Below are 26,444 nucleotides of genomic sequence, written 5' to 3'. Positions count from 1 at the left end.
TGTAACAGCCTCTAACAGGACTACAAACATCTCAGCTGATGGTTTCTGCCCGTTGTATGTAGCAGAGGTAATACAGTAAAATAGTAAAACAGTAGCAAAGCTCAGGGATTAGTTTATGTGATCAGTATTCATTGTGAAAAAGGCAGTGAGACCTGTAATTAGTAGATATCAATTTTTATGGTCTATTAACCTTTGTTTTATCTTAAAATTGCTGATGAAGGAGAAAGAGATCTAATCTGTAAGGGATTTTCAGTGTTTGTGAGGCAATCAGATGAAGAAAGGTTGGCAACTAAACATAAAAAGTTATTGCGAGACTATAGTTTTTACTTCAATTTACAAAACAAGGATATTTAGCAATAAGATTCTTCTAACACAAGCATGCAAATGATGCAGTCAGAAAACATGATTTGAATTTAATATGCTCATCTACTACAAAAGCTCTCATATGTTTACTGGACTAAATTTTACACCTTAAAGAGGAAGCTAATAGTTCCAATGTACAGATTAAAGAAATTGAAGCATATCAGGAAGTTTCATGGACTTGCTGACAGTTGCATGGAATAGTTTGCATTCTGAGCCTCCTCTTCAACCTTGTTATGAAAATAAATTTCCAAATGCCTCACCAAACTATTATGAAAAAAAGAGGAGTTGCTTACCTTTCAAGACTCTAGATTTTACTTTGAAACAGTCATAGCTTTAGTATGGTAAATTTTTAGTATATGTATGCCTCTGTTTCTCTGGATTAATCTAAAAATAATGTTAAATACCTTCCCTCGAGAAAGTGGAGATTTATGAAAATACAGTTATCAAGTACTGCAACAACATGTGAGGGTGGGAAGTACTTAAGTATTAGTGCACTTTCATTCCCTGCTTAAAATTTTAAAGGGTATAGCTATTTTTGCAAGAAAACACAGATTTGTACCTAAAATAGCATATTAACAGTAACACCAGATGTGTCAGACCCTTGCACAAACATCATGCCAGCTATTTTAGAAAGTCTAAGGACCAGTTATTGAAGAGAGTGGTATTTTGTGTAGGCAGTTGGATGTCAGCTGCTACCTAATATCAAGTCACACTATCCAACAAGTAGGAGATCACTAGTGTCTGGTGACCAATGGTAAGGACCACTGATTGGATAAAGGGTCTACAGACTGAGTATGCATACAGGACAGACTTAAATCTGTCTGAAATCATGCATGTACTTGTGAGCTAAATGAACTTAACTGTATGTTCTGCTGGTGAATGTCAAGCAGGACCAGCCAGGAAGTAGGAACAGACCAAGATCCAGAAAGGATCTGTGTCAGTGACCGGATAAGGAGCCTGCAATCCAGGCATGAGTCTTGGAGAAACATTTACATGAGTGTTGATTGTTTTTATGCTGGTAAAGGAACTGCTCTCTGTGTTATCTGTGTGGTTGGCTTGTGCTTGTGTATATGTGCCTGCTGGTATGTCTGTGGGGATAACTGCTGCTCAGCCAGTCTGCTGTGTGGAAGAAGATGCTGGCTCAAATTCAGCTCCATCAGAGGGGAAAGGAGAACTAAATCTTCATGGTCCCAAAGTCCATTGATTTCTAACCTCTAACAGTTTGAGGTTCGCATGTTTTTCAGCATCCTAAATCCTTCAATACATCACAGACCCTCTTAAATGTTAAGCCTCTTTATTCAGCAAGATTTTTTCTGCTACTGGTAACAATTTTGGATCAAGCTAATATATATACTGCTGAACTACAGCCCAACCGACACTGACTCCACCAAGAAGTAGAAAATAAATGTCTGCATGTCTGGCACACTCTGACAGCTTTCCTAAACAATTCAAACAAGTAGTCCTGAGGACTTCGTGATTAAATAAAAGCCAAACAAAACAAAACAAAACCACATCAAACCAAACCAACTTTCCTTTCTGTTCCTTGCTGACTACAATTCACAATGAGATGGCATGAAGTCGACGTTGCAACACACGAACATTTTCAGAAAGCAACAGAGATAGATATCTATCAAAGGGTTGTCAAATACAGCAGTGGGTGGAGAAGGAAGACAAAGAATTTATAGAGTTCTGGAAAATATGCAGAAGCAATGTTGAGTGCTTGGCAGGTTAATTATGGTATTATTTGTTTCTATAATTTTGACTTGTGGAATTAGTTTTTATACAAGACAAAAAGAGATATCCCTGTTTAACATACCTGGGTCTGTGCTACATCACACCAAATTCCAAAAGAGACACCAGGCACACCTCTGGTATTTGCAGTCCCTTGATATGACAGTTAGGCAGAGTACCAAGGGTTTGTAAAAAAAGTCATACAGTTGTTTTCTAAATACCTGTACCCAGTGTCTCCTCACACTGGCACTGGAGCCTGGACTTCTAAGAACAAGTGATACTATTTAGGATGAGAAAAAAAAGGTCGGAGCAGGGATCAGAACATCATACTCAAAGAGATATATAAAACCTTTACAATTGGGAAATAAAACTTTTAAAATGAAACTGAAGTACACAATGCTCCTGCAGGGCAGTTAAATCAAATTCCTATTAAGGGAAATCTTGAGGCTTAACGGCTCACTGCCTTTAAAGCTTGAGCCACTATATTGAGAAGAATTGTGTTTCCACTGTGGATGAAAACTGTGATTTAGTTACTGAATGCTACTATAGTTACTATATATGGAATTTGACTTTCACTTAGCTTTTGTCTTATATTTGAGACTCATTCTTCATTTCAGTCTAAAAAGCTATTTCTTCTTTGACAAAACAAAACAAACAAAGAAAAAAAATCAATGAAAACATTTACAAAAAAAAAGGCTTTAGAAAAACTCAAGTGTCAAAAAAAAAAGTACATTAATACAACACTGTAGCTATCAGGAATTCTTAAGGTATAAAAATTCAAGGTTGAAAGTTCAATTTCAAGACTGCCTTCTAGCATTTATGTTTTAAAGTAAAATCTGTGCCCCACATAGTTACTTAAAAAAAAAACAACTCTCTAGAACAGAATACAGTAATAAATAATAATAGTAAAAAAGACATTAAAGTTCAAACCAACCAGTTTTTCCTCTCCTCAGCCCCACAAACCACCTTGTAGAAAACATCAAATTTTATCATCATCTTCCATCTTCAGAAGTCTTACACTAAAGATTCAGCTTCTTTCCTGCACATATCTTCTCATTTAAAAATACAATATTTCGAGTTAATGTTTTCAAGAACTTTATAATTATTTTCAGCCTCTTCTTTCAGGGGAAAAAAAAAAAAAGTAATTGTTCTATCTTTCTATCTCTTTCACTACTAATATCAATACCAGGAGAGTTTTGTTTCTTTCTTTCTTTTTTAGTCTACTGTTCACTTTCAGCAAAATTAGATGTATATCTCTAACACTCCTTCAATGTTTTGTGAAACTCAGCTGGATAGACAAGGAAAGTCAACTAAAAACATCAAAGAAGTAAATGCTACAGCATACTCAAAAGTTGTACTTCTCAATCAGGAAGCTACTAGCTAGTTTAGAGATGGGAAGAAGCAGTCTTCAGCTTATATTTAGGGTGGAGTGTGGATGTAGAAGGATCTTGCACTGGTGAATTCACAGGAGACAGACATTGTGGAGGACAGAAAAATGGGTATAAGACAAAGCAGTAGAAAATCAAGCTTCTTTAGGTCTGGTACTCAAGGAACAACTAGTTTGATATTACTGGTAATTTTCACACTGTACATGTGCAGCTGGCAACAAAAAAAATAGTTTAGATAATTTTTATTGTCAGTTTAGGGCTAAACATAAATTTACTGATTGTTTACAGGATGAAACAAACCTGTGTCTCTGGAGTTTTCACTGGGTTTAGTACCTAAACAGCAAGAACGAAGAAAAGCAGAGGGCAGGAAGCAAGTAATCTTACTGAAGGACACATTATGGCACACATCTTGCCCATCCTCAGCTGTTATCAAATATATTAGCAGCAATATGCTATTCTAAGACAGAATTAATCATCTTTTCATTTTCTAGTTCTATTGAAATTCAGGGAGATAATTTCTTGTCAAGTTCTAAAACACAGCAGATACTTTTAAATAGAGAAATAGGCTAAGATAATGTTAAATAACAGCCTCCTCTGAGGCTGATTTGCATAGTTTAAATGCTCTGAAGTGCTATCCTCTGGTTGTTCAGTAACAAATCATGAGATTCTGATGAAACCTACTGCATGGTGTAGCTTAAATCTGTGAGGTAATTATAGCTTGAAAATCTGTTTTCCATGATAAATCCACATGGGAAGTCTTACGTGAATTTGCATGAGAGTATGCAAAAGATGGATTTCTGATGTTTTCCCTTCTTTTATTTGCATCCTGAAGATCTTTTTTTCCTCTCTCTTTTTGCAACATCAGGAAAGCATGCTCAAGTAGATAAATCAATTCCTTATGTAGTCAAGGTGATGTACTGTTCTACTCTTTGAATTCAAGGAATTGTTTTTAAAAGAACAGCAACCAAGACTTCCTATTATTCTTATGGTATTGCATTTCACTTCATTCACTTTAAGTTATTTCATTAAAATAGTTGCCTGGATTTGAAAAAAAATCAAATAAAGGTATTTCCATACCATATAATTTCTGAACAAAACAAAACCTAAAAGTAGAAATAGTGCATATAACAAGCTCCATAAATATATATATCATATGCCATGAAGACATTCCATAAAACTAAAAAGAAAAATCTTTAAGTTTTATGGTTCATTGTATTAGAATATTTCCATGTTTTGTTGTACCAATATACCAAGCATACCTGTTTCAGTGCTGAAAAGCATGTAAATCATTAACACTATAAATCACACTGCCTATAACTAGCCTTTCCTGTAAGAATATTTTTGAGCAGATTCCCCACCTACTCATTCTCTCAGTCATCTTTCAGGAGTGCATTAACATGTTCCTGCTGACTTACTTACATTTTCCATACGAGGAAAGCTTTGAATGTGTTGTGTCTTCAGAGAGATCTATAGAGCTTCCCATGCTGACAGCAGACACAATCTGCACTCAAGATTGCCACCAGCTTGAATGCATTGACTTTGTCAGCATACCCCTCTGGAGATAGATGTGGATTGGATTGCATCACTCATGTTGTTATGTTATGTCCCAGTAGTGTCATTGTCTTTAATAAAGCATGCTTCTCTCTGTCAGCTCTAACATGACAACACCACTCTTACAAAGATTTCAACCAGTTGAGAGAGATAAACTGGGTGATTCAGCAACCAGGAAGCTGCCATGCACATGGAGCAGGAGGAAGTCCCTTGCCTTCCTCTTCCAGAAATTTTACAAAGCAAATATTCCATTTACATCCATACAAATTCCTGAGTGCCATGGCACTTCAGAGATGTCAGAATCAAGAAAGATGCAAGCTGAGGGTTTAGACAAGGCAACAGTCATATACATAGGCAAAGATTGCCAAGAAGATGGAAAGTCGTTGTCTTGCATACACTGTGTTTCAGAAAGTTGTTCTTGTGAAGTGAGCATAAACAGTCATTTCTTTAAAAGCACATGTAATCTTCTGTGTTGGAGTTCACTTTCCTGTGATGCTAACTAACCAGGTGCAGCACAAGTGCACAATTTTGGATTGACTTTATTGAGAAAATTGCTAAGGTGTGAGAAAATACCTAAGTCTTGAAAGATAAGAAAGGTAAAAACACATACAGAAATGTTGAGATGATAGTAACAGTTCTGGGGCTCAACAGGATACAGCTGAGATTAAAAGACATAAAAACTCAATAGGAAGAAAGCAAAGAGCAGTAGGTGGCAACATCATGGATCATCCCGTTCCAAGAAGCATGGAGGCTGACCCTTTCCTAAATGACTGATGACTACCTGGGCAGCAAATATGCATCATGAGTCTCACCGGGAACAGTGAGCATACTAATACCAAGCTTAGCAACATGTTAGTCCTGGTTATCTACTACACTTATTAGTAAATAAATCAAAGCTGTGCTTTCTTAAATTGTATACATTCTGATTGCAGAGTACATACTAAAAGCTGTTCCCTACCAGTCCCAAAGTCCTAGACATAAAGGCAGACAGACATCTATCGCCTACCTGCAAAGCCTTTTGTACAAATAGTACCCAATCATGAAATAGTTAATGTACCTGTGAGACAGTAAGTGGGCCAGAAGGGGAAAAGGAAAAACTTAAACCAACAACCTAAGTTTCAGAGCAGCCTAGGATCAATTCAAGCTGTTCTACCAAGGTTTACATTATTTTCAAATTTGCCTAAACGATGTGCTCAAATTCAGTATTTTTATGACCACTCCAGGATAAGAAATTCTGCTGTCTACTTAAAATCTTCCTCACAAACAAATCCATGCTAGCAGTTATTTACACTATCTAGAAAATGTTCAAAAAAAGCTAAATCAAGAATCATGAACTTTCTTTTTCCATCTGCACCATGGGCATTGGAGGTTACTCTCATGAACAGTGGTGGTTTTTGACCTGAAACTAGTCTATGAACTTCCTGAATTAATCTTGTGTAGCATGAGTAATTCATGCACCACATGAATAGAACATCTGTTGAACAGTTTTATTGAAGAAAATGAAACTTCATAGTTTCAAAAGATGAAAATTCAGGGAAGGAAGGAAGGAAGGAAGGAAGGGAGGGAGGGAGGGAGGGAGGGAGGGAGGGAGGATTCAAAACTAAATAAAAGTAGCAAAAGTTCATGAGAAAGAAGGAAGTCTTGGATAGATAAAACAGGAGAGTAGGTAGACCAAGGAAATTCAAAGGAAATCTGGCATCCAAATTCTCCAGCATCTCAAAGGAACAGTTTCCCTGTGAACGCATGTGAAAAAAAAAAAAAAAAAAAAAAAAAAAGTAATTGTTGAATCTAAAACCCCCAAAAGAAGGAAAACGTTTTTTGAAATGAATTTCCCAACTATCCTCAATTATTTTATTCTGGTTTGCAATGAGTTGTGCAAACTGGAATCTTTTTGGAAGAAATAAGACCAAAAGATGTGCTACATTCACTCAGAAGCGTGTAGTCCATGAGATCAGATCCTAGAGAGCCATATACAAAACTTCCATAATACATGCAAGTCTAGACATCAGGTCTTAAGTATCAATTTTGGTCAACACACCAACTGCTATTGCCTCACAGTACTTGTTAATGTAAACATAGCCTAAATGAGCCTCCGAACATTGAATAGCCTCAGCAACTCAGGGAGCGTTTCTTTTTTCTCCAGTTAATTTCATTGTTATCTTTTCTGAAGATAAAAATAGTGTACTATTGCCTAAGACATGCACATTGCTGTATAGCCTTTTTATTGCTTGAACGCACCTTTTCTACAAGTTGTTATATAAATATTGACTGCTTCTTAACACAACCTCTGATGTAAGTTATAAAGCATAAAATTACGTCTTTCTTGCAAGTGACCAAACCATTGGTACAGAATGTAGTTAGAACGTACAAGAGAAAAGAGAGCTCAACAGTTTCCAACATCATTTCAAAATAGTCTGATAGAATGAAGAACTTTTTCTCATAGGTCTTTTTTGTAGATTTTCTAGTTATCTTGTGATAATGAAATAATTATAAAAGATAAAGAAAGGAGTCTTCCTGTGAACTAAGGAAACCTGGTATGTTAGTTTCATTGTCTTTCAGTCTTAGAAAGTGATTGCAAGAAAAAAAAAAGTGCAAATAAATATAGAAATAAAGAACTAAGTCTTGAAATCTGACATTTTAGGGAAATGGTCTGAAGACTTGAGCAAAAATCTTGCCCTTTCTTAGCTGAAATTAGTTTAAGAGCTGAATTATCCGTAATCATAGCACATCATAAAAAATATACTAAAATGCTTTTTCAATTATTGCCTAATAAAATATGAAACTATAATGTTTCTGACATGCATACACAATTTTAGTATCTCAAATTTGATTGCCATCACTGGTTTAACACTGCAGGCAGCGTTTTGGAAAATGTTGCTCTCACAGTATATACATTTACTGAATATATTTTAGCCTGCCTTCCTAAGCGCTTGTGAGGGTTAGTAAATACATGTATTTTATACTAAAAAACAGTGAAAAGGGAAAAATTAAATAGATAATCATAGAGATCTCAGTAAAAAAGGAAAAGAAATGACCATGCAACAGGTGAAATGATAGCTTTAAAATGTCAAAGTTTTTAAATATATCCTATAAAAATTACACTGAAATGTGAAGAGAGAGATCTACAAAATAAGGTTCTGATAGCTGTTCTTCTGTGATGGTATACCAAGTCATTCACAACAGACAAACTTATTGACCTCCTGGAACACTGATGTCTGCTAACCTATAAACTGCTTAGAATGAAGGCTGAATGAAAATGGGATCACAACTTCATATTAGGACCAGGAGAAATACTGCAGTCTGTGTTACTAGGAAAGAGTAATACGCAGTCTAGAAGTCTTAGGTTACTACTGTGAAGCTAAGGCAGGGGGGAAAAAAAAAACTAACATGAGCAACAATTTCACAGCATGGTTAGTATTTTTGCCTTTTTTTTTTTTTTTTTGGTAAAAGGATGGTGAAACACGATTCCAAGATTTTCAGCCTACTTCACTATTTCTGAATTTCTCCCTCTGTATTTTGCATTAGACAAAACAGAGTCAGTGAACCAAAACAAGTAATTAACTAGCAGCAAGCATAGTTTTTCCACAAGTGTAAATGTTGCATATAAAATGATCAGGTAATCATATTCCAGAAAGTCTAGTAAGAAGAATATTTGATTTCAACATGTTTTCAAAGTATTCTTTCTTTGCTATAGGGAACAGTGATAAAGTAGTCTTTGTAACACCTGCACCTAATCCACACTTCACCTACTGTTAAGTATACTAAGAAGAATCTTTCCATAAATATGATTCTTAACAAGATTCCATTGTCCCTAAATTGTGAATGAGACTAGGTGCTAAACAAGTGTGCATTCACTGGTTTTATTGCCTCCCAACAAAAGAGATTAGGCTGCAGAATCCTCAGAGAAAAAGATCTATATTATGAAAATATTTGATATAAAAGAGTAAGTATTGAAAAGTACAATTTATGAAGATTGCATTGTTGTTGTAATATTTCTTTTAATTGCTCTGTCACTTTAAATATGTACTTTCTGTGCTAGATTGCTTTGGACAGCCCCTCACAGCTTCTATGAAAAAAAAAAAGGACATAACAGGGCAGCACAAAGAAATGGCAAGATTTTAAACTTTCATATATGCCTGGGTAAAATCTACTTTTAGAAAATGATCCGATGTTCAGATAAATTCTTACCTCTTCTACTTCTAAATCATTCTCGCTATATCACTTGGAAATATTGCTGAAGCATAGTAAGTTTCAAGGAGAGAAAACAAAAACAGTTTGTCTGCAACATCCCTTAAAACAGAAGGGTATTCAAGTAGGGTAGTCAAGTACATCTTAAGGAAAACCAGAGTATCTGGCAAATTTTTGAATGAAATTGAAAACAAATAATCCCCATTTCATTTTTCTAACTCTGGTATTTAATAGTTAGGTATCACCTCATCGAGGAAAATTGTATGGCTTATTCTGATATCTATATCAACATGCAACATTATAACAGACAGAAATGGATGGGCACGCAATTGTATGAGATACTAGCAAACCATTTTTTTTTCTTTAATTTATATTTTAAGATATGAATAATTTATCTATACGCTTTGAAAATAGAAGGCATACCTGAGAAGTATATAAAAATATAAAAATAGATATCAGGAAAATTATTTAAATATTCTCTGTAAATATAGAAGACTATCTAACTCCTAAGCTTCAGCAGAAGTTGAAAGCCTCTTTATGAATAATTGTAATAACTGAAATACTCTAATTCTATCCAAGCTTTGCCATAATGCTAGAATACTGAATAAACTGAATAAATCAATTTCTATCATATGCAAGATGTAAAACAGATTGGTAAGATTACAACACTAAAGGCAATTAACTACTTCGTATTCTATCTCAGATCAGATGTGACCTATAATGCCACCTAAAATATAATTCAAAAATAAAGTCAAATATTTAAATCCTTTCCAGACAGTTCAAGTTTATAATTTCTAGATTTTATTGTCACTTTTGAAACTACCATGAGCAACATAGGAAAATACAGAAAATAGTAATTTGCAATAGCAAATCTGTCTTAGAAAAAAACAATTCAAAGGACAGGCAAGTCTGAAGAGAAAGATAAGCAATCTAGAACTCAATAATTGTGAAGTCTATTTCCTATTTTGTTTTCTTTAAGTTCAATAAAAAGTAGTAGTAGTTATCAAATGCCTAAAACATTTATTCCTGAAATTTCTTACCCTTTCCTTTTACCCTTAACTGATCCCTCAAATAAACAAACATTTTGTTTTAAAGATTTTTTTTAGCATTTACATGTTTTTCCTTTCTGATACTTCAGGTTTTAGGAAACAGTGACTTGCTACAGGATAAACAAATAATATGAGTATTGATAATAGTTTAAATATTTGTAAATATTGTTTTTCAAGTGTATTTGCAGTTATTATAAAATATATAATTATTCACTAAAAAATTAAGAAGCCATTCAATTTAAATTTATTTAAGAATTTTAACAATTGATGTTCATAATAGTTCATGAACATTTTAATAATTTTGCTGTTCATCTTTACAGTCGTGAAATACTACTTTATTTGAATTTAGTTTCTTAGTTCATAGCATTTTGTAGAAATACATCAAGACTACATTACTGTATGGGCTCATTCACTCTTTTATGTAATACTTATAGCACCTATTACGAGGTCAGGCTGCAGCCCTCTTCTTTTACACATCAGCATCACTAGTAACATTTGTGCTTTGATAGTCTTTATTATTATTTACAAAAGAAGTCATATTCCAATAGCCTAAGAAAATCATTGCAGAGGTAAGGAAAAAATAAAAAATAATTATCAAAAATGAACAAATCAAACCTGAGAAGAACTTTACTGGATGCACACCTGATATATATATATATTTTTATATCTGATATATATTTTTTTAATTTGTATATGTATTTGTATTTGTTAAGTTTAACAAACGACAGTGGCATTGGGGTAATACTGGGCTCCACAGTACTCAGATTCAGCACATCAACTGGAATAGCTGCATTCATCAAAACACTGAATTTTACATACACTGTGGTTTTCAGGCACCATAAAAGACCATACCTTGTTAAAATTTCAAAGTAAAACTCAATAAATTACATACCTCGTGTCTGTTTGAGCAGAAGATGGAAAGCAGATTTCTTAGTGGTGAACTTGGCTAGGACAGATGCATTGAGGTGACAACTGGACTGTTCCTGACCTGAAGACCAAAAAAATAAATGAATAAATAAATAAAATAAACAACCAAGAATCTGACTACTTCTGAATAATATATCCCGTGTTAAAGAGTAGTAACATTGAATGGCAAACTGCTGACAGAAGATATGATACACAAAAATACAACAAACTGTCTGGAGAAGACCACATGTTTACAGAACAAAATTAAAATAGCTTTAAGGAACAGAAGAATGAACAAAGATGTTCAGGAAGGTGAAGAGAATCTCTCATGATAGAAAATATCGAATGTCCTGTTTCTTGTGAGAAGACAGTCTCAAAATTATTTCACCTCAGGAATAAAGTTTCAGGTTTTGGAAAGTAGTTTAGAGGTTGAAAATGAAATTTGCAACCTATTTGCAAACTAAAAGAATTCAAAGACACTTTCAAATTATCAAAGGTTGGTGCATAAGAAAAGCCTACATACTTTAATATATTACTAAAGCAACTTTTTTTCTTAAACTGAGATACTGCAATGGCAGAAAAGCTATCTGAAATGGTTTTCTTATAAGGAATCTTTAAATCTATATAAGGACCATATAAGGAAACTATAGATTTCTGCTGGCTACCCTTTTCCTGATACAAGGCTCATGTTCAGGTGAACATCCATCGGCACCCCCAGATCCTTTTCCTCTGCACAGCTTTCCAGCCACTCTGCCCCAAGCCTGTAGCATTGCTTGGGGTTGTTGTGGCCAAAGTGCAGGACCCAGCACTTAGTCATGCTGAACCTCATTCCGTTGGCCTCTGCCCATAGACCCATCCTCACCAGGTTCCTCTGCAGGGCCTTCCTACCCTCTGGCACATCGACACTTCCCCCCATCTTGGTGTCACCTGCTGTCATCCCCAACTTAGTGTCGTCTGTACATATATCTGTATTACTACGATATCTACAATATATGAGTTAGTACACTCATTACCTTTCCAGGTAAACTATATCCGGACAACATAAAAGTTCAACTAAATTACTTTCCAGAACATGTAAAGACCATAAATACTAAGCTGAACATTGATTATAAGACTAAGTTTCTCTTTCTTTGAAAAGAAGGAAACAGGGTAAAAAATTCAAGACAGGTTTAAGAGGACAATTACGGGTTTTGTTCCATAAAGATCACCGTACAAATTTGTTTCTCATAACTGGTCTTCTTGCTGTACAAATCAGAATACCAGATTGCATTTCACACTAGAATAAAGCATGCCACATTCCACGATCTGCACTGGGAAGCTTCATGTCACACATGTAATACACACCTGTACTTTAAGAAATCGTATAATCAGTTAATTCCCAAGCAAATAGGGTGGGTTGCATAGCTAGTAATTCACAGTGCTTCTATATGTGTCTGAACTAAGATAAATAAAATAATCACAAAGGGAAAATAGAATGAGAGAAATACAAAAGGTAAACATTTTAGAAGGAAGATTGCATTAGTAACAGTGTAAAAAAAATAATACTGTATCTTCAGCCGCCCCAGTGTAGCTGCCCCATGAGTTGACAAATGAGAGCAATCAGAAAAAAAGATATTCCAATAATTTATCAGTGTCCCTCTGGACTGAAGCTCTACCGTTCATCATGTCAGCCGCTTCCCCCAATTTACATTGCACTCAGGTCGAGGGAGGTGATTGTCCCCCTCTGCTCTGCACTTGTGAGGCCCCACTTGGAGTACTGCATCCAAATCTGGGGGCCCCCAGCACCAGAAAGATGTGGAGCTGTTAGAATGGGTCCAGAGGAGGGCCACGAAGTTGATCAGAGGGCTGGAGCACCTCTCCTATGATGAAAGGCTGAGAGAGCTTGGACTCTTCAGCCTGAAGAAGAGAAGGCTCCGGGGTGACCTTACTTCTGCTTTTCAATACTTAAAGGGGGCCTATAAAAAAGACTGATAACTTTTTGCTCAGTCAGATAATGACAGGACAAGGTGTAATGGTTTTAAACTAAAAGAGGGGAGATTTAGATTAGAGTTTAGGAGGAAGTTCTCCACTCAGAGGGTGGTGAGGCACTGGAACAGGTTGCCCAGAGAAGCTGTGGATGCCCCATCCCTGAAGGTGTTGAAGGCCAGGCTGGAAGAGGCGCTGGGCAACATCATCTAGTAGGTGGCATCCCTGTCTATGGCAGGGGGGTTGGAACTGAATGGTCTTTAAGGTTCCTTCCAACCCAAGCCATTCTATGATTCTATGATCATCCAGGTCATTAATAAGGGTTTTGAATAATATGGACCCCAGGATCGACCCCTGGGGTACTATACTCATTACCAGCCAGCAGTTAACTGTCAAACTGTTGATCGCTATCCGTTGAGACCAATTGTTCATCCACATTTTCAACTTACTCAGCAGTCTGTTCATTAATCTGGACTTCCTTAGCTTCCAAATGAGAGTGCTACAGGAAACACTGATAAGTCTTACTGAATCATGTTATACTATATCCACTGCTCCTCCTTCATCTGCATAATCAGTCATTTCCATGTAGAAGGCAATCAGGTTAGTCAGTCATGATTTGCACTTAACAAAGCCATCTGACTACTCCTGATTATCTTCTTGACTTTCATGTGCTCGGAAATGTACTGTATTGGTCTGCACAGAGTGCAAGAGGATGTGTCTAACGACCCTACCAGGTGCTGAGGTGAGGCTGATCAACCCACCACTTCTTCAGTGTTGCTTCTACAATTTTAAAAGAGAACAATATGTCTCTTTTCTATTTATCAGGGATATCTCCTGATCACCATGAATTTTCACTCACAATCACACTGGCCAACTCTTTTATCACTTTATGAATTTTATCTGGACTTGGAATGAATCCAGCTGCTATAAGTAGCCCACAGCCCATAGCTTCCTGATGAGCGCCTGTCTCCATTTCAAACCATGTCAATACATGCTGCCTTGGGAGAAGTTTTTGCTTGCAAATCTTAATGGGGGGTGGGGGGACATCAAACACTTCAGCATTTTCTGCACTGTCTGTAACTAGTTGATTCCCCCACATCCATCCATAGACCCATCTGCATTTTTCTTAAATTTTGTTAGGCAACTACCTTTAAAAACTCGTTACTTTCTGTTAGTCTCCACACCTTCTGGGCTGTGGCCCTCCTGATGTTTTTGCTAGGTACTCTCATGGTGCTTTTATACTCACTTTTTGTTACATGCTCTTCATTCCACCTCATCTAGGTTTAGTCCAGTGAATATGGTATTGGCACTGCTAATAACAAGCCATGGGACTTAATTTTAACTCAGTGCAAAGCATCAAGACTTTCCCACCTTGTTTGGACTTGAACTATTTTAGCTGTAACAGCTAATAGCCCAAGTGCCAACTGATGCTTTATCTGTTTTTCAGCTTAAGTTTTGTGATATCCTGTTGTATTACCCTACAGATATTATACAATATATGGTAAAAATCTAATAAAATTAAGTGATCAAAATTAAACCTAGGGATCAACAAGAAAGCAAGCGTAGCAATAGACTTTTGGAAACACAATCTATTCAAAATGATAGTTCTGAAAATTTTATACTGAATTCTTAGGAGACCACTGAGAAGGTTTTTGTTGTTGTTGTTGTTCTCAGAATCATAGAACAAACAAAAATGCTGACTGTGATGAGCTTATAAGAGACAACCAGATGTCCATGAATGCTGTTGAAGGGAGACTTTACTTGGTGGTGACTTTATAGAAGGAGTTTACTTCACTAGCAGATACGAGAACTGCTCTCAAATTTTTTCATATATGATATTGTTCAATTTTCACAAGTCTTTGTATTTCTAATTCATATCTCAGAAGTTGTAATTTATTAAAAAGCATTAATTCATTGCAGCAAATAAACATGAATCTACATTTGTAAAAATCCTCTTTCTTCTCTTTGTCTACGCACCACAAACACCAAATCAGAGCATGACTGTGTAAACCTGGCTTAAAGCTTACATTTGTATATGTTTGATTTTGCTGAAAGTGGCTGCTGAAAGGTGTATCTTTGATTTTTGTTATATGCAGATGCTAAGAAATGCTTTAGCACTTGTTTTATGATGCTACATATTATGTTGGACCACGTGGAGATTCAGAGAACATTCTGAAGCTCTCTGCTTCACTGAAAGACAAATTTAGTCTTGAGATAGAATCTGGGACTTTGAACTTGATTTCTACACCATTTGTGAAATCTCAGTATGGACAGTGACTTAATTATACTTGTTAATTCTGGATCTTATATTATTTCTTGAAGTATGTTTAAAATTATTTCTGAAACATACTTGCTTTGAACATCAATCAGAAGTAACCTGAAATGTTTTGCTCTTATGAAATTCTTTAACTGTCTGTAATCTGAAAAAATATTTTGGAAAACACCTGAGGAACAAAACTGAAACAAAACATTAGCTATTTGTCTTAGACATAGAGCTCCCAAAATACACCCCAGGAGACTCGACTCCTATTGCTTAAATGTTCCAGTGCAGTTTAGAGTAAACAACCAGCTGCATGTAAACATGAGTTTTTGTGATGGAAGTGATCTACTATGAACGGGTTTTAGAGGTTTATGTTCTTTCTCGGTTTCCACAGCATAGTCTGTATAGCTTTTCAGGGTGGATGTGAATGATACACAATATCCTTGTTTCCTAGAAATGGAATAAGTCAAATGTAATCATATCCCACCCACACTTTTAACGCAATGAAGGAGCTTAAGTTCCTCCCCCCACCCAAAAACAATACTGTACCTGTTAGCATGACATCTACCAGAACATTTTCAGAAGTTGGATTTTTGAAGGATATGATGACAGAAGAACCCTGGAAAATGCACGCACTTATGCTAGTTGGTTCCATCAACTGAGGAGGAAGACCAGTCCCCAACAGGTAAAATATCCATTCTATAAGCTGTGGATGAAAACTGTGTCATTATTTATTATTTCACCAGTCAGACCTACAAATTTTAAGGGAAATTGCCTATTTCTTTCTTCTAGTGTTCTATGTCTCTTTTCTCTTGTGAGTGAAGTGCTGTTTAATGCTTTGATTCTTTCTTATTCCCTCAAGCTATTATGTACTCTAAGTATCACTGTCTGGGAATCAATAGTTCCACTGTTCAAGGCTTTTTGTATGGGACTTCAGGAGATGTTCACATCCCTTTTGTATGTAACTTTCATGTTACTCAGAGCTCCCAGTGTAATGAATGCAAACGTGGGTGATTGCAAGAAGGCAACTCAAAGCATGTATATTAGAATCTGAAAAGAGATTAAGTGAGAAGTCCTATTGAGAAGACACAACATGAAGGCAAATAATTAATTGATGGGGCAGCAATACAATCATCAAAGAGCTACAGTTGTTACTCCAAAGGTAAGAAAGAACATTAATAACTATACTGAGAAGAATCAAGAGGATTGGAAAGAATTGGTGGATATAGAATATCACCACAGAGCATTAAAAAAAATATATAATAATAAACATATAGAGAAAATTAAACTGAGGTGTTAATTTTCATCAAATTTTCAGCGTGGCAGTAAAGAGCTGCCTGCCCCAGATTTGCTCTTTCAAGATTATAAAGATTGACATTAGTAATGCCACTCATTATGGAACCTTCAAAAGTGAATGGCAAATGTAGAGATACTACCATTATTTTAAGGTAAATGTTTAATTTGTAGATTCCTGATGCTGTCTTTATAGAACTATATAGACTAAAATCTAACTACAAACTGCCCAAAGTGATCCTTAGATCAGTTTTGTTCACTATCATTTAAAAAGTTATGCACCACAAGGAGAACAGAGGACTATAAATAAAATCAAGACACTATTTTTGTTATCTTCAATATTGCATTTACTTCTACATAGCCTGTCTGAAAAAATAAGGAAGATCTGTAAGAGACAGAATGTCAAACCTAACAGCAAAACTGGAAATACTGTAAAAGGTGGCTAATCCATTGAGACTTTTCAGTATAAACAGCGATAAATAAAATGAGATATCATGTATTCAGAAAATAGCGTTGGACAGCAAAATTGCATGTCATAGAATCTCAGGAAGGAATCTAGGGAGGTCATCAAATCCAACCATCAACCTGAACTATCAAGTCCCATAACTAACCTATGTCCCTGAGCGCCACGTCCACAAGTCTCTTAAATACCTGTAGGGATGGGGACTTCACCACTTTCCTGGGCAGCCCACTCCAATATTTAACCACCCCCTCCATGAATGAATTATTTCTAACATCCAATTTAAACCTCTCCTGGTGCAACTTGAGACTGATTTGTCAGATTCTGTCACTTGTCACCTGAGAAAAGAGGCCAACACCCTTCTCTCTGCAACTTCCTCTCAGGTAGTTGTAGAAAGTTATGAGGTCTCCCCCTCAGCCTCATATTCTCCTAACTAAACAACCCCAGTTCCCTCAGTCACTCCTCTAAGTCTTGTCCTCTAATCCCTTCACCAGCCTCATTGCTCTTCTCTGTACATGCTTGAGCAACTCAATATCCTTCTTGTACTGAGGGGCCCCAAACTGAACACAATATTCATGGTGCAGTCTCACTAGTGCACTAGACTAGTGCACTAAGCTTCTCTTTAATACTACTTACTACTCTTAAATTCTCTACACTACACCTGAGTGCTAGGGATGCATTAAGAGAATAGAATAAAAGAAATACATTAGGACTCTGAGCATGGGTTATGTTAAGGCTGATATTTCTGTTCCGCTGTCCCAACAAAGTTAATTTCAGATTTCACAAAGTACAGCACAATGATTAGAGCAAAACTCAAATTCATTTTGTGAAGAGCTCTTCATGCAGCTTCAAACCAGAAAAAAATAAAAAAAAAAAAAAAATGAAGCAGGTAATAGCACAGAGCAGTTTCTCTCAGTTCAGCAAAGAGCACAATCAGAAACTGTAAGTGCTGTCATTAACTGATTTTTGATCAGTCAGCTATTTAGCTATCAGATGGCTTAAGTATCCATTCAGATATATTTAATCAGAGAAATCAAGAGAAGGAGATGGATATTGGGGTATTTTGTAGGTAAAAAGTTGTTTGAGACATCCATCACTGACAAGAAACATTCTTTAAGTCTTCATTAGTAACGTCAGTTGTACCTTTGCAAATATTCACTGTCAGTTATCAATATAACAATTAGCAAGCAAAAATAGCCTGGGATGAATTTAGTAGGACTGTAACAGTAAAAATGAATGTAAATGTACAAAATTCAAAAGACTCAAGCATAAAAAGAGCACTCAAAATTACAAAGGTTATACCAATATATTGAAAAGGTTAAATGGGTTTGGATGAAACAGCTAGAAGGATGCAATACTGACTGAACTTCACTGCAGATAAAAAAAAAATTAGATTTGCCATTACTTGAAAGGATATGCACAGAATGACAAGATTTAGGTGACAGGGCTCAATTTGTTCCTGAAAGTTTTAAATGAATTATTAAATGTTTCATAGATTCTGTATTTGGTGAAGAATTATTATTTTTTAATATAGATAAGACTTCTGTGTACCATTATGATTCAGGCAAGACAATGGCATTCCATCCTCTTGAACTGTTGTGGGGCATACGCTATTCCCATGGCAATTGCTGGCATCATGTTTTTATACTTATTAAGTATTTAAGAGGAGATATCCTGAAAATAAATGCTGTGCTAACACTACCTACAAATAATCTGTCTTTCAGAAATACTATAACGTAAAAGAAATTGCTACATCAGTTCCTTCACTATTTCTTTTCTTCACATAAAAGAATATTTGCATTTGCAGTGTTACTTAAAACACTGCTGAAAACTTCTGGTAGCCCTTAATTGGAATAATTCATGGGTCAGTAATCTATTAAGGTATCTGAGCGTCCAACAAGAATAAAGAGAGGAAACTGCATGGAAAGGAAATGATTCACTCAACCAGAGCTTGTGTGAAGAAATTGACATTACATCATATTATCAGTTTTCCTTTTGTTTCCAGATGCAATTTTCAGTCAACTAGTAGGTCATGTTGATGACTTTATTCTACATTTAGGTATTCTTCATTAAAAATTGGGAAAATTCACAGACAAATAAAATAATAATAATAAAAAAACCTCAACTATTCTAAAATCTCGAAGTAAAAAGCATTTTTAACTAAACTGAAGAAGCAACTTTTTCAAGTATACAACCTTTCAAAGTTCAGATCAGACTGAAACAATTCAAAATTTTGGAAAAACATCAAGAAATTAAATTTCAGAGGAGACAATGCTAGGAAATGCTAGTGTTATGGCATTAAAAACAGCAGAACTGTCTGGTTACCAAGAAAACTAAAGGTATTCATTACTTATTCTAGCTCCTAGTCCATTACCTCAAAATTTAAAATAGGAAATAGAACATCTTTACATTTGCTCTTTAATTATGTATCCAGCAATTAAATTTCAACTTGACCTTAATCTTGAAACCCTTACATGTCTATTAAAAACATTATCCAATCTGAATTCCATGTGTTGTGGGCAGTAAATATAGTACCATACCTGAGAACATTTGAAGGTTATTGATGCCTTGTGATTTCCTCTTCCAAGGGTAGATGGACAGAATTGCACGGGTACTTCAGTGGTGGAATGAGGAGCAACAATCAGCTGTAAAAATGCAAGAAAGAAGCAAAGGAAAGAGAGGGGGGAAAAATGATTTTTTGAGTCAGTTTCTGTTTTGTGCTCTATATCGACAGTGTTGATGTTTATGTGATTAATGTGTTCCATAGATACATTCTCTACTCTCATCATCCATTGGCTGCTAAGGCAGCAAGTGTACTGCAGTAAACAATCTTAGTAGAAGTTACTGCACGTTTGTCTTTTTCCTAGAAACTGCAGAGCTGGTGTTACTGATTGCTCCAAGGACATGGGCAGCAGCTCTTACAAATACCAGCTGAAGATGGCTTTGGTGTCTGAGCATACTGATGATGCTAAAAGGTTATCACTCTGACCTCCAAAAACAAACTGCCTTATAGGTCAAATACATGGCAAGTTTAATAAACCAGTGCTTTGCCTCTCTTCCTCTTACCTTTATCTAAACTAACATTGTAAATGATGTTCCTAGTTTTCTCTTCTTCTGAAGTACACTACTTGAGCCCCAATTACACATGGAAAAGCAAAGTAGCTGACTACAGTGGGGTCATAGATATTTTGATGAACTAGATAAGCAGTGAAAGAATAGACTTGTGAATAATTTCTATGTTGAATTCACAACTTCCATGCTTATTTTTTGTAACAACAACAACAAAAAAATGCTGGGCTTTTAATATCATATATATGTTTAAATTTTTATGTGTAAGATGATATAAAAGATGAGTGACTGGAATTACGGACACTGGCTGTATTTTATAAAAAGAATATAACTAACAATTAATAAAGGTCAAATTGTTATTTTTCTCTTTGGAGGGACATGTTTTTAAATAATTTATCTGTTTTAAAATAACTAATTATAATGGATTTTTAGTTTGAATACATTAAATATTTTGGAGAGCAAGGGTAGGAGAAGGGGTAATATATATATACATGTATATTTTTACTATAATTTTACAGTTTCCACGGCATGAAAATGAAAATTTCTGAAACTGTAAGTTCATGCGTCTCACAGAGAGTATGATGCTCACTACTTTGAGCCCTATCCCACTCCACTGTCACAGCACCTGCACTTCCCATACAGGGAGCTCAGCCTCACCCACAATTCATAAAAACTCATACATCCTGTAGGTGGGTGATAACTTGAAAATGCATTTGCCACCAATTTCCACCATCCTCTCCCTGTCACCTTTGCAAGTCTTCTGTATTACCCAAAATAACAGTCTGGAAAGGAAAGACACCTCCTACAAACCATCCCCATTCCCGTCTGCCCCGCCAAGGGAAGGGGTGGGGGCCCAGGGTTCATTTAGCTGCTCATCATCTGAAAGGATCCTGAACAGCTCATTTTGCAGTCAGTTCCTGTGCCTGCTCAATATCCAAAGACCTTTTTGCCTCACCCAACCAGCCATACTTATCAAATGCAAAATTATAAAAGGAGAAAGAACACTAATGAGTAACCCCTCCCAAATACTTTTGAAGAAAATTTAAAAACAAGGTAACGACAGGTTGTCACAGTATAACAATACATGATTAAATTAAAACTGTAATTTTTAAACAGTAATTTCACTAAGAGATGTATATTATTTGGAATAATAAATCTATAAAGATGAAAACAGACTGGAATTCCATTTTCAATAAGCATTACTTGACATATTATCATTATACAGAAAATGCACTGCCAAAATGAATCCAAATAACACATTGGAGTTATGATCATCCAGCAGACTACCTGCTTTGAAAGCAGAAAAGATCTTTATTTCTTATGTTATAGATGTTTCAAAAAATTGTTTTATATTACACAGCATAATGTCTTACTGTATCAAGAAAGCAATTTGATTTCAAATGAACAGATGGGTAAAAAAAAATAATAACTTTCTACTAAAAAATAAAGAAATACAGAAATACAGGGTAAATGGATTTAAAATCTAGAATTGAGAAATAACGTTAACAACATGTTAGTGTTAACACGTTTAAAGAAGACCATACTTTGAAACATTCATCCAATCAAATATGCTGAAGTTATCCCATCCCCTGCCTTTCATTTTGTTTACACAAACAAGTGTCTGCTAAGATACTCCTGTGAAAGGGAACTCTTCATAAGATCTCAGATACAACTATTCAAATACAGAAACTGAACTGGAAAAACTGAGCAACTACGCATGCAATATTCCTGTTATAAATCCAGTAAAGGCGGGAAATTTTCCGTAAATATAAAAGTTAATTCTCTACTCGACAAAACAATGCTCCCAGTCACTAACAAACTAATAAGGCTTGCACATAGAAACTTTGAGACTGCACTCTTCTCTGCCAGCCCTCCTTTATCAAGCTACTTTTCCTCAATAAAAATTGTGTTTCTTAGCTGATCAGGATGAAAGGCAGTATTCTTGAGAGCTTTATGCAAAGAGTTTAGGTTAGTCATGTTAGCAGAATAGCAAGCCAAAGACTTACAGTGAAAGCATGTTTGATTTTGGCAATGTAGATATTCACAGTTGAAAGAGTTCTTTATACTATATTTAAGTTACATCAGAAATATGTGTGCATAAATATAATATATGTACATATAAAATTGATTTGCACGTATTTATAAATATATAGAGAGAAGTAAGTTGAGGAATACAGCATTAGTGATAACTGAGAATATTCATCTGCTAAATGATGCACATGAATCCTTCTCCTCTAGACAGAGAAGATAGATGCAGTTAGAAAAGAAACCACAAAACCAACAACTCAATGACAGTTTCTCTAGAAACTCAAAATGGCCAATAATTGGAAACAAGGTAAGAACTTTTCTGCAAACTTATGGGAGTTCACTTGCTAAATTATACAGAGTATAGCTGACAGGAAGAGGAAAACAATATATATATATATGTGTGTATTTTAGACAATCAGGATGCTATAATGCATGTAAAGCTTTTTAAGCTTTAACTGCAAAGCTACTAAAAAGATACTTTTTTTTTTTCAGATTAATCAGTTTACAAAGAAGTTAATGGAGCTGCCTCTAATTTACATTCAGCTGACGAGAGACCAAAAGCTTTCAAATTTCATTTAGACTTCATTAAGCACCCAGAAGTTCAGGAATATTTGAGCATAATTCAACTGGACCTCAGGAAAACCTATTATTAATGAAGTCAGCACTTGAAATTGAATCAGATTTATAGAAATAATCCCTTGTGGTATTTCAGTAATGCATTCTTTTTCAGGCTGAAACTAAAAAGGCAGAGACACACATAGAAGTGTGATAAATATGGTATTCAAATTTGTTTAAATGCTAAATATGAGTCAAAATATGTTTAACATTTTAGACAACTCTAGGAAAGATAAAATTTTCTCATATACTTCTTTTGAATTTGGTTCATCTAATATAGCTTAGGGGCTGATGATGTCATTTTGAAATATTTCCTGACTGATAGCCCAGTCTACATCATAGATGACATAACAATACATACGGAGAATTATATGAAACACTAAAAGTACTGATTTAGAATATGCAGAATTCTAAAATTACTCTACTCATTCTCTTCACAAATTACCTGTTGGACAATCCCATCTTTCATCTATTTTTCTAACAATTTGCTCTTTATGGCTGTGTTTCAGCTGAGGATCCCTGAAATTAGCTTAGCCTCAGAATTTTTCTGTTGACAATTAAGCACATTTGCTTTAAAGAAAGATGGGAACTTGAATAATTAAGATAGGAAACTTCTTCCACATATCACAAAGAAGTTGAAACAGGACCAAAAGTAAAAAGGTCCACATGATAGATCCACAAAAGATACCATGATCTATTTATGCATTTATATAAATAACTGAAACACAGGTTACAGTTCATAAGAAAAAGCAATAATCTTTGGGAAGTTTGATGCAGTGCTGTATGGAGGGACTAAACCTAGGATGCAACATATTCAGGGGAGGAAGGAGATATTTAAAGCCCACCCCCTGCCTTTGTCATCAAAACTGTGAAAGAAATCATAATAGCTCTCCAAACATAAATATGCAATGGAATAAAACAAGGTAAAAAAGACAGATACACAGAATAGATATTAGATAGCTGGTTAGAGCTAATTGTCGAAAGCTATTCTTTAACTGGAAGAACTGTAATTCACAAACAACATTTCAGAATTCAATGCATAAACTATATTTATGACTGAAGAAAGTCCTAAGTACGACTTTCATAAATATGAAAATTATATTTATTATGAAAGAAATAAAGAAAATTACTGTAGTTAGTGTTGAATGTGCCTTTTCTTAAACAATGTAATGTAGTTGTTGGTGATAGGTAAATCTCTGATAATAAATTAAGAAAGCTGAATGTGGAAGACATCATTTTTTAATTTCCTGAACAAGGTCACATGCAATCTGAAAGAATTAAAAGTCACTATAATTAAATCTAATCCACTTCTGTGCAAATGACCTAAATGTGACATGTATAATACTCCTACTTGATTAATACAGTTCTCATCCATTATGCTTCTTAGCTCTGACTTTAAATGCCAATTGATGAAATGATTAGTAATATCACTTGACAAGTTTAACGTAATGTATGAAGATGTGTTAATATGCATGATGTAAAAGATGGAGTAGAATAAACACTTCACGTTTTATACATTTAATTTAATGTAATACCATGTAATACTATCTATGCAAAATATAGGGCAATTCAACATATGATCACCTTTAGCTGTAATCTATAAAGCCCCTTTTAAGAAAATTTGGTCTAGTTGTACTACTATATTTGAGGCTGAAAGCCAAAATACACATATTACAACTTTATAGCATTACTCTATTTCTCCCATACAATCCATTAGCTTCTCAGCTTTATTTCAGGACCTTACTACAATAATCCCCTGTCATTTCTGTGATCCTTATGCTAGTTTGCACAAATAAACCAGCTCTTGTATATGTCTTCCCTGTATCATCTTCCTTAAAGATAGAATGCTTACATCTAGAAAAGGTGTAATTGCATTTCTTTCTCTTCCAAAGCAGGTTCCTTCATTTTCCTTTTTCACAAAGGTTCTATATGCATACTCAATAAGAGGTTCCCCATATTCCCTTTCATAAGAGTTTCCACTCATCTGTCCTCCCTTTTCTCATCTCCCCATCATAAAAAAGACATATATTTAACATAATTAACTTTTAATAACATTCAAAGAGTTCTTTGCAGGACTTTTATGTTTCCTCTGGAAACACAACCAGTAAAATTACTGGTAACTACTAACCTGTAATCAATGGTCAATAATAAATTTTCAAGCTTTAGGATCCTGACCACCTAGAATTCTAGCCAGTCTGAATGAAAATATGAAAATTCAGTCCATCTATAAAACTCTTAGTTATTCCTTGAAGGGACAAAGATGTTAGGCAACAATAGGGAAGAGCTTTTGTAATGGAGGAGGAAAATGTACATAATAGTTATAGGCTGAAGATTTTCTCAGTAGAAAACAGTCTTAGGTTAAACGTCAGTTTAGAGAATAAAATGATTCCAGATATTTGCTTGAAGCTTCCTTGGGGTTAAACTGATCAAATCCTTATTCAGAGATCCTGCAAGATGTCTATAACTACCACAACTATGAGATATTCTTATATGTCTTATTTTACATTAGCATTTTACCTGCTTACCTAGATATTTATCCAGTTGATTATCCTGTTGATTCTTAAAAACTTGGAAAGCTTATAATACAGTTGATTTGTTTACAGTATCTCCTTCAAATACCTCCTTGCTTATTATTTGCAAATGACACTGCAGTATTCCTCAAAACCATTCTACAAAGCATTCCAGGAAAAAAAGAATCTATACAACTTGAATGTTTTAAGTTTAATTGTCTTCGTCCTTAAGCTATAAAATCTCTAGAATACATATCTATATCACCTCTAACCCTTGAGATTATGATGTGTATCCTAAGTCTAAGGTATGATAAACAATTCAATATACTGTGAAGAAAAAATTTTCTTGTATTACTTTTGTGAAAGCACAAAAATCTTTTCAGATATTTTTTCAAGTCTACTTACAGGTTGTTTTGGATCAGTCTCAGTTGAAAAATTGCTAGGATTGCTGTTAGCAATTTCCAATTCCAAAGTTTCATGTGTAGGATTAACGAGAGGTATGTGTAGACGAACCCATCTGCAAAAAATACATGTATACAATGACTATTACTGATTACATATCTTCTTCCACTGAATTCTATTATAAATCACTTATTCTCTTTTTTTGAAAAATAAGTACCTTTAAAAATAAAAATTATTACTAGTAGTATTTTACCGCTACTATGGAAACATATTTAATATAATTAGTTATTAATACCAGCAAAAACTAGTAGCGATAACTATTCCAATATTTGGCTGTGCCTCACTCAACTTCAGTTTCCAGGAAGTTAGTTTAAGTTAGTTGGTTAAAGGGGCTGTTCAGCTCCCTCAGTGGTCATCTGGGAGAAAAACATTTTCAGGGACACTGGTCACAATCTAATATAACTCACTAAGATGTGGAATCACTTTTCACTGACTACAGAAGAAACCTAGATTTAACACCTTAAACTTGATGTCTAACTTTTAGACAGAAAGATGCTGAAATGAATCCCGCTACCTCCACTACCACAGCTTTGCATTTATTCCGAGGCTCAAATTTGCACATTTATTTATAACTTTTCTTTCTTACTTAATTTCTGTAGATCTAAC

General features: G+C 35.0%; 1 protein-coding gene across 2 annotated transcripts in view; it reads right to left on the bottom strand.

Moving 5' to 3' along the window:
• LOC106042138 (cilia- and flagella-associated protein 47) overlaps window positions 1–26,444 on the bottom strand; it is a 308,071-nt gene that overhangs the window by 61,414 nt on the left and 220,213 nt on the right. For both annotated transcript variants that reach the window (XM_066980338.1, XM_066980347.1), the window contains exons 54-57: window positions 25,782–25,893; window positions 19,695–19,799; window positions 15,951–16,107; window positions 11,163–11,258 (exon numbers count right to left, since the gene is read on the bottom strand). In XM_066980338.1, the coding sequence (XP_066836439.1) occupies window positions 11,163–11,258; window positions 15,951–16,107; window positions 19,695–19,799; window positions 25,782–25,893 (470 nt within the window). The remainder of the gene's footprint in view (window positions 1–11,162; window positions 11,259–15,950; window positions 16,108–19,694; window positions 19,800–25,781; window positions 25,894–26,444) is intronic.

The sequence above is a fragment of the Anser cygnoides genome, chromosome 1 (genome assembly GCF_040182565.1).
Source record: "Anser cygnoides isolate HZ-2024a breed goose chromosome 1, Taihu_goose_T2T_genome, whole genome shotgun sequence".
In the NCBI taxonomy this organism is placed as follows: Eukaryota; Metazoa; Chordata; class Aves; order Anseriformes; family Anatidae; genus Anser; species Anser cygnoides.
Note: the sequence above shows the minus strand (reverse complement) of the source record. Positions and strands in the feature narration are given on the sequence as shown.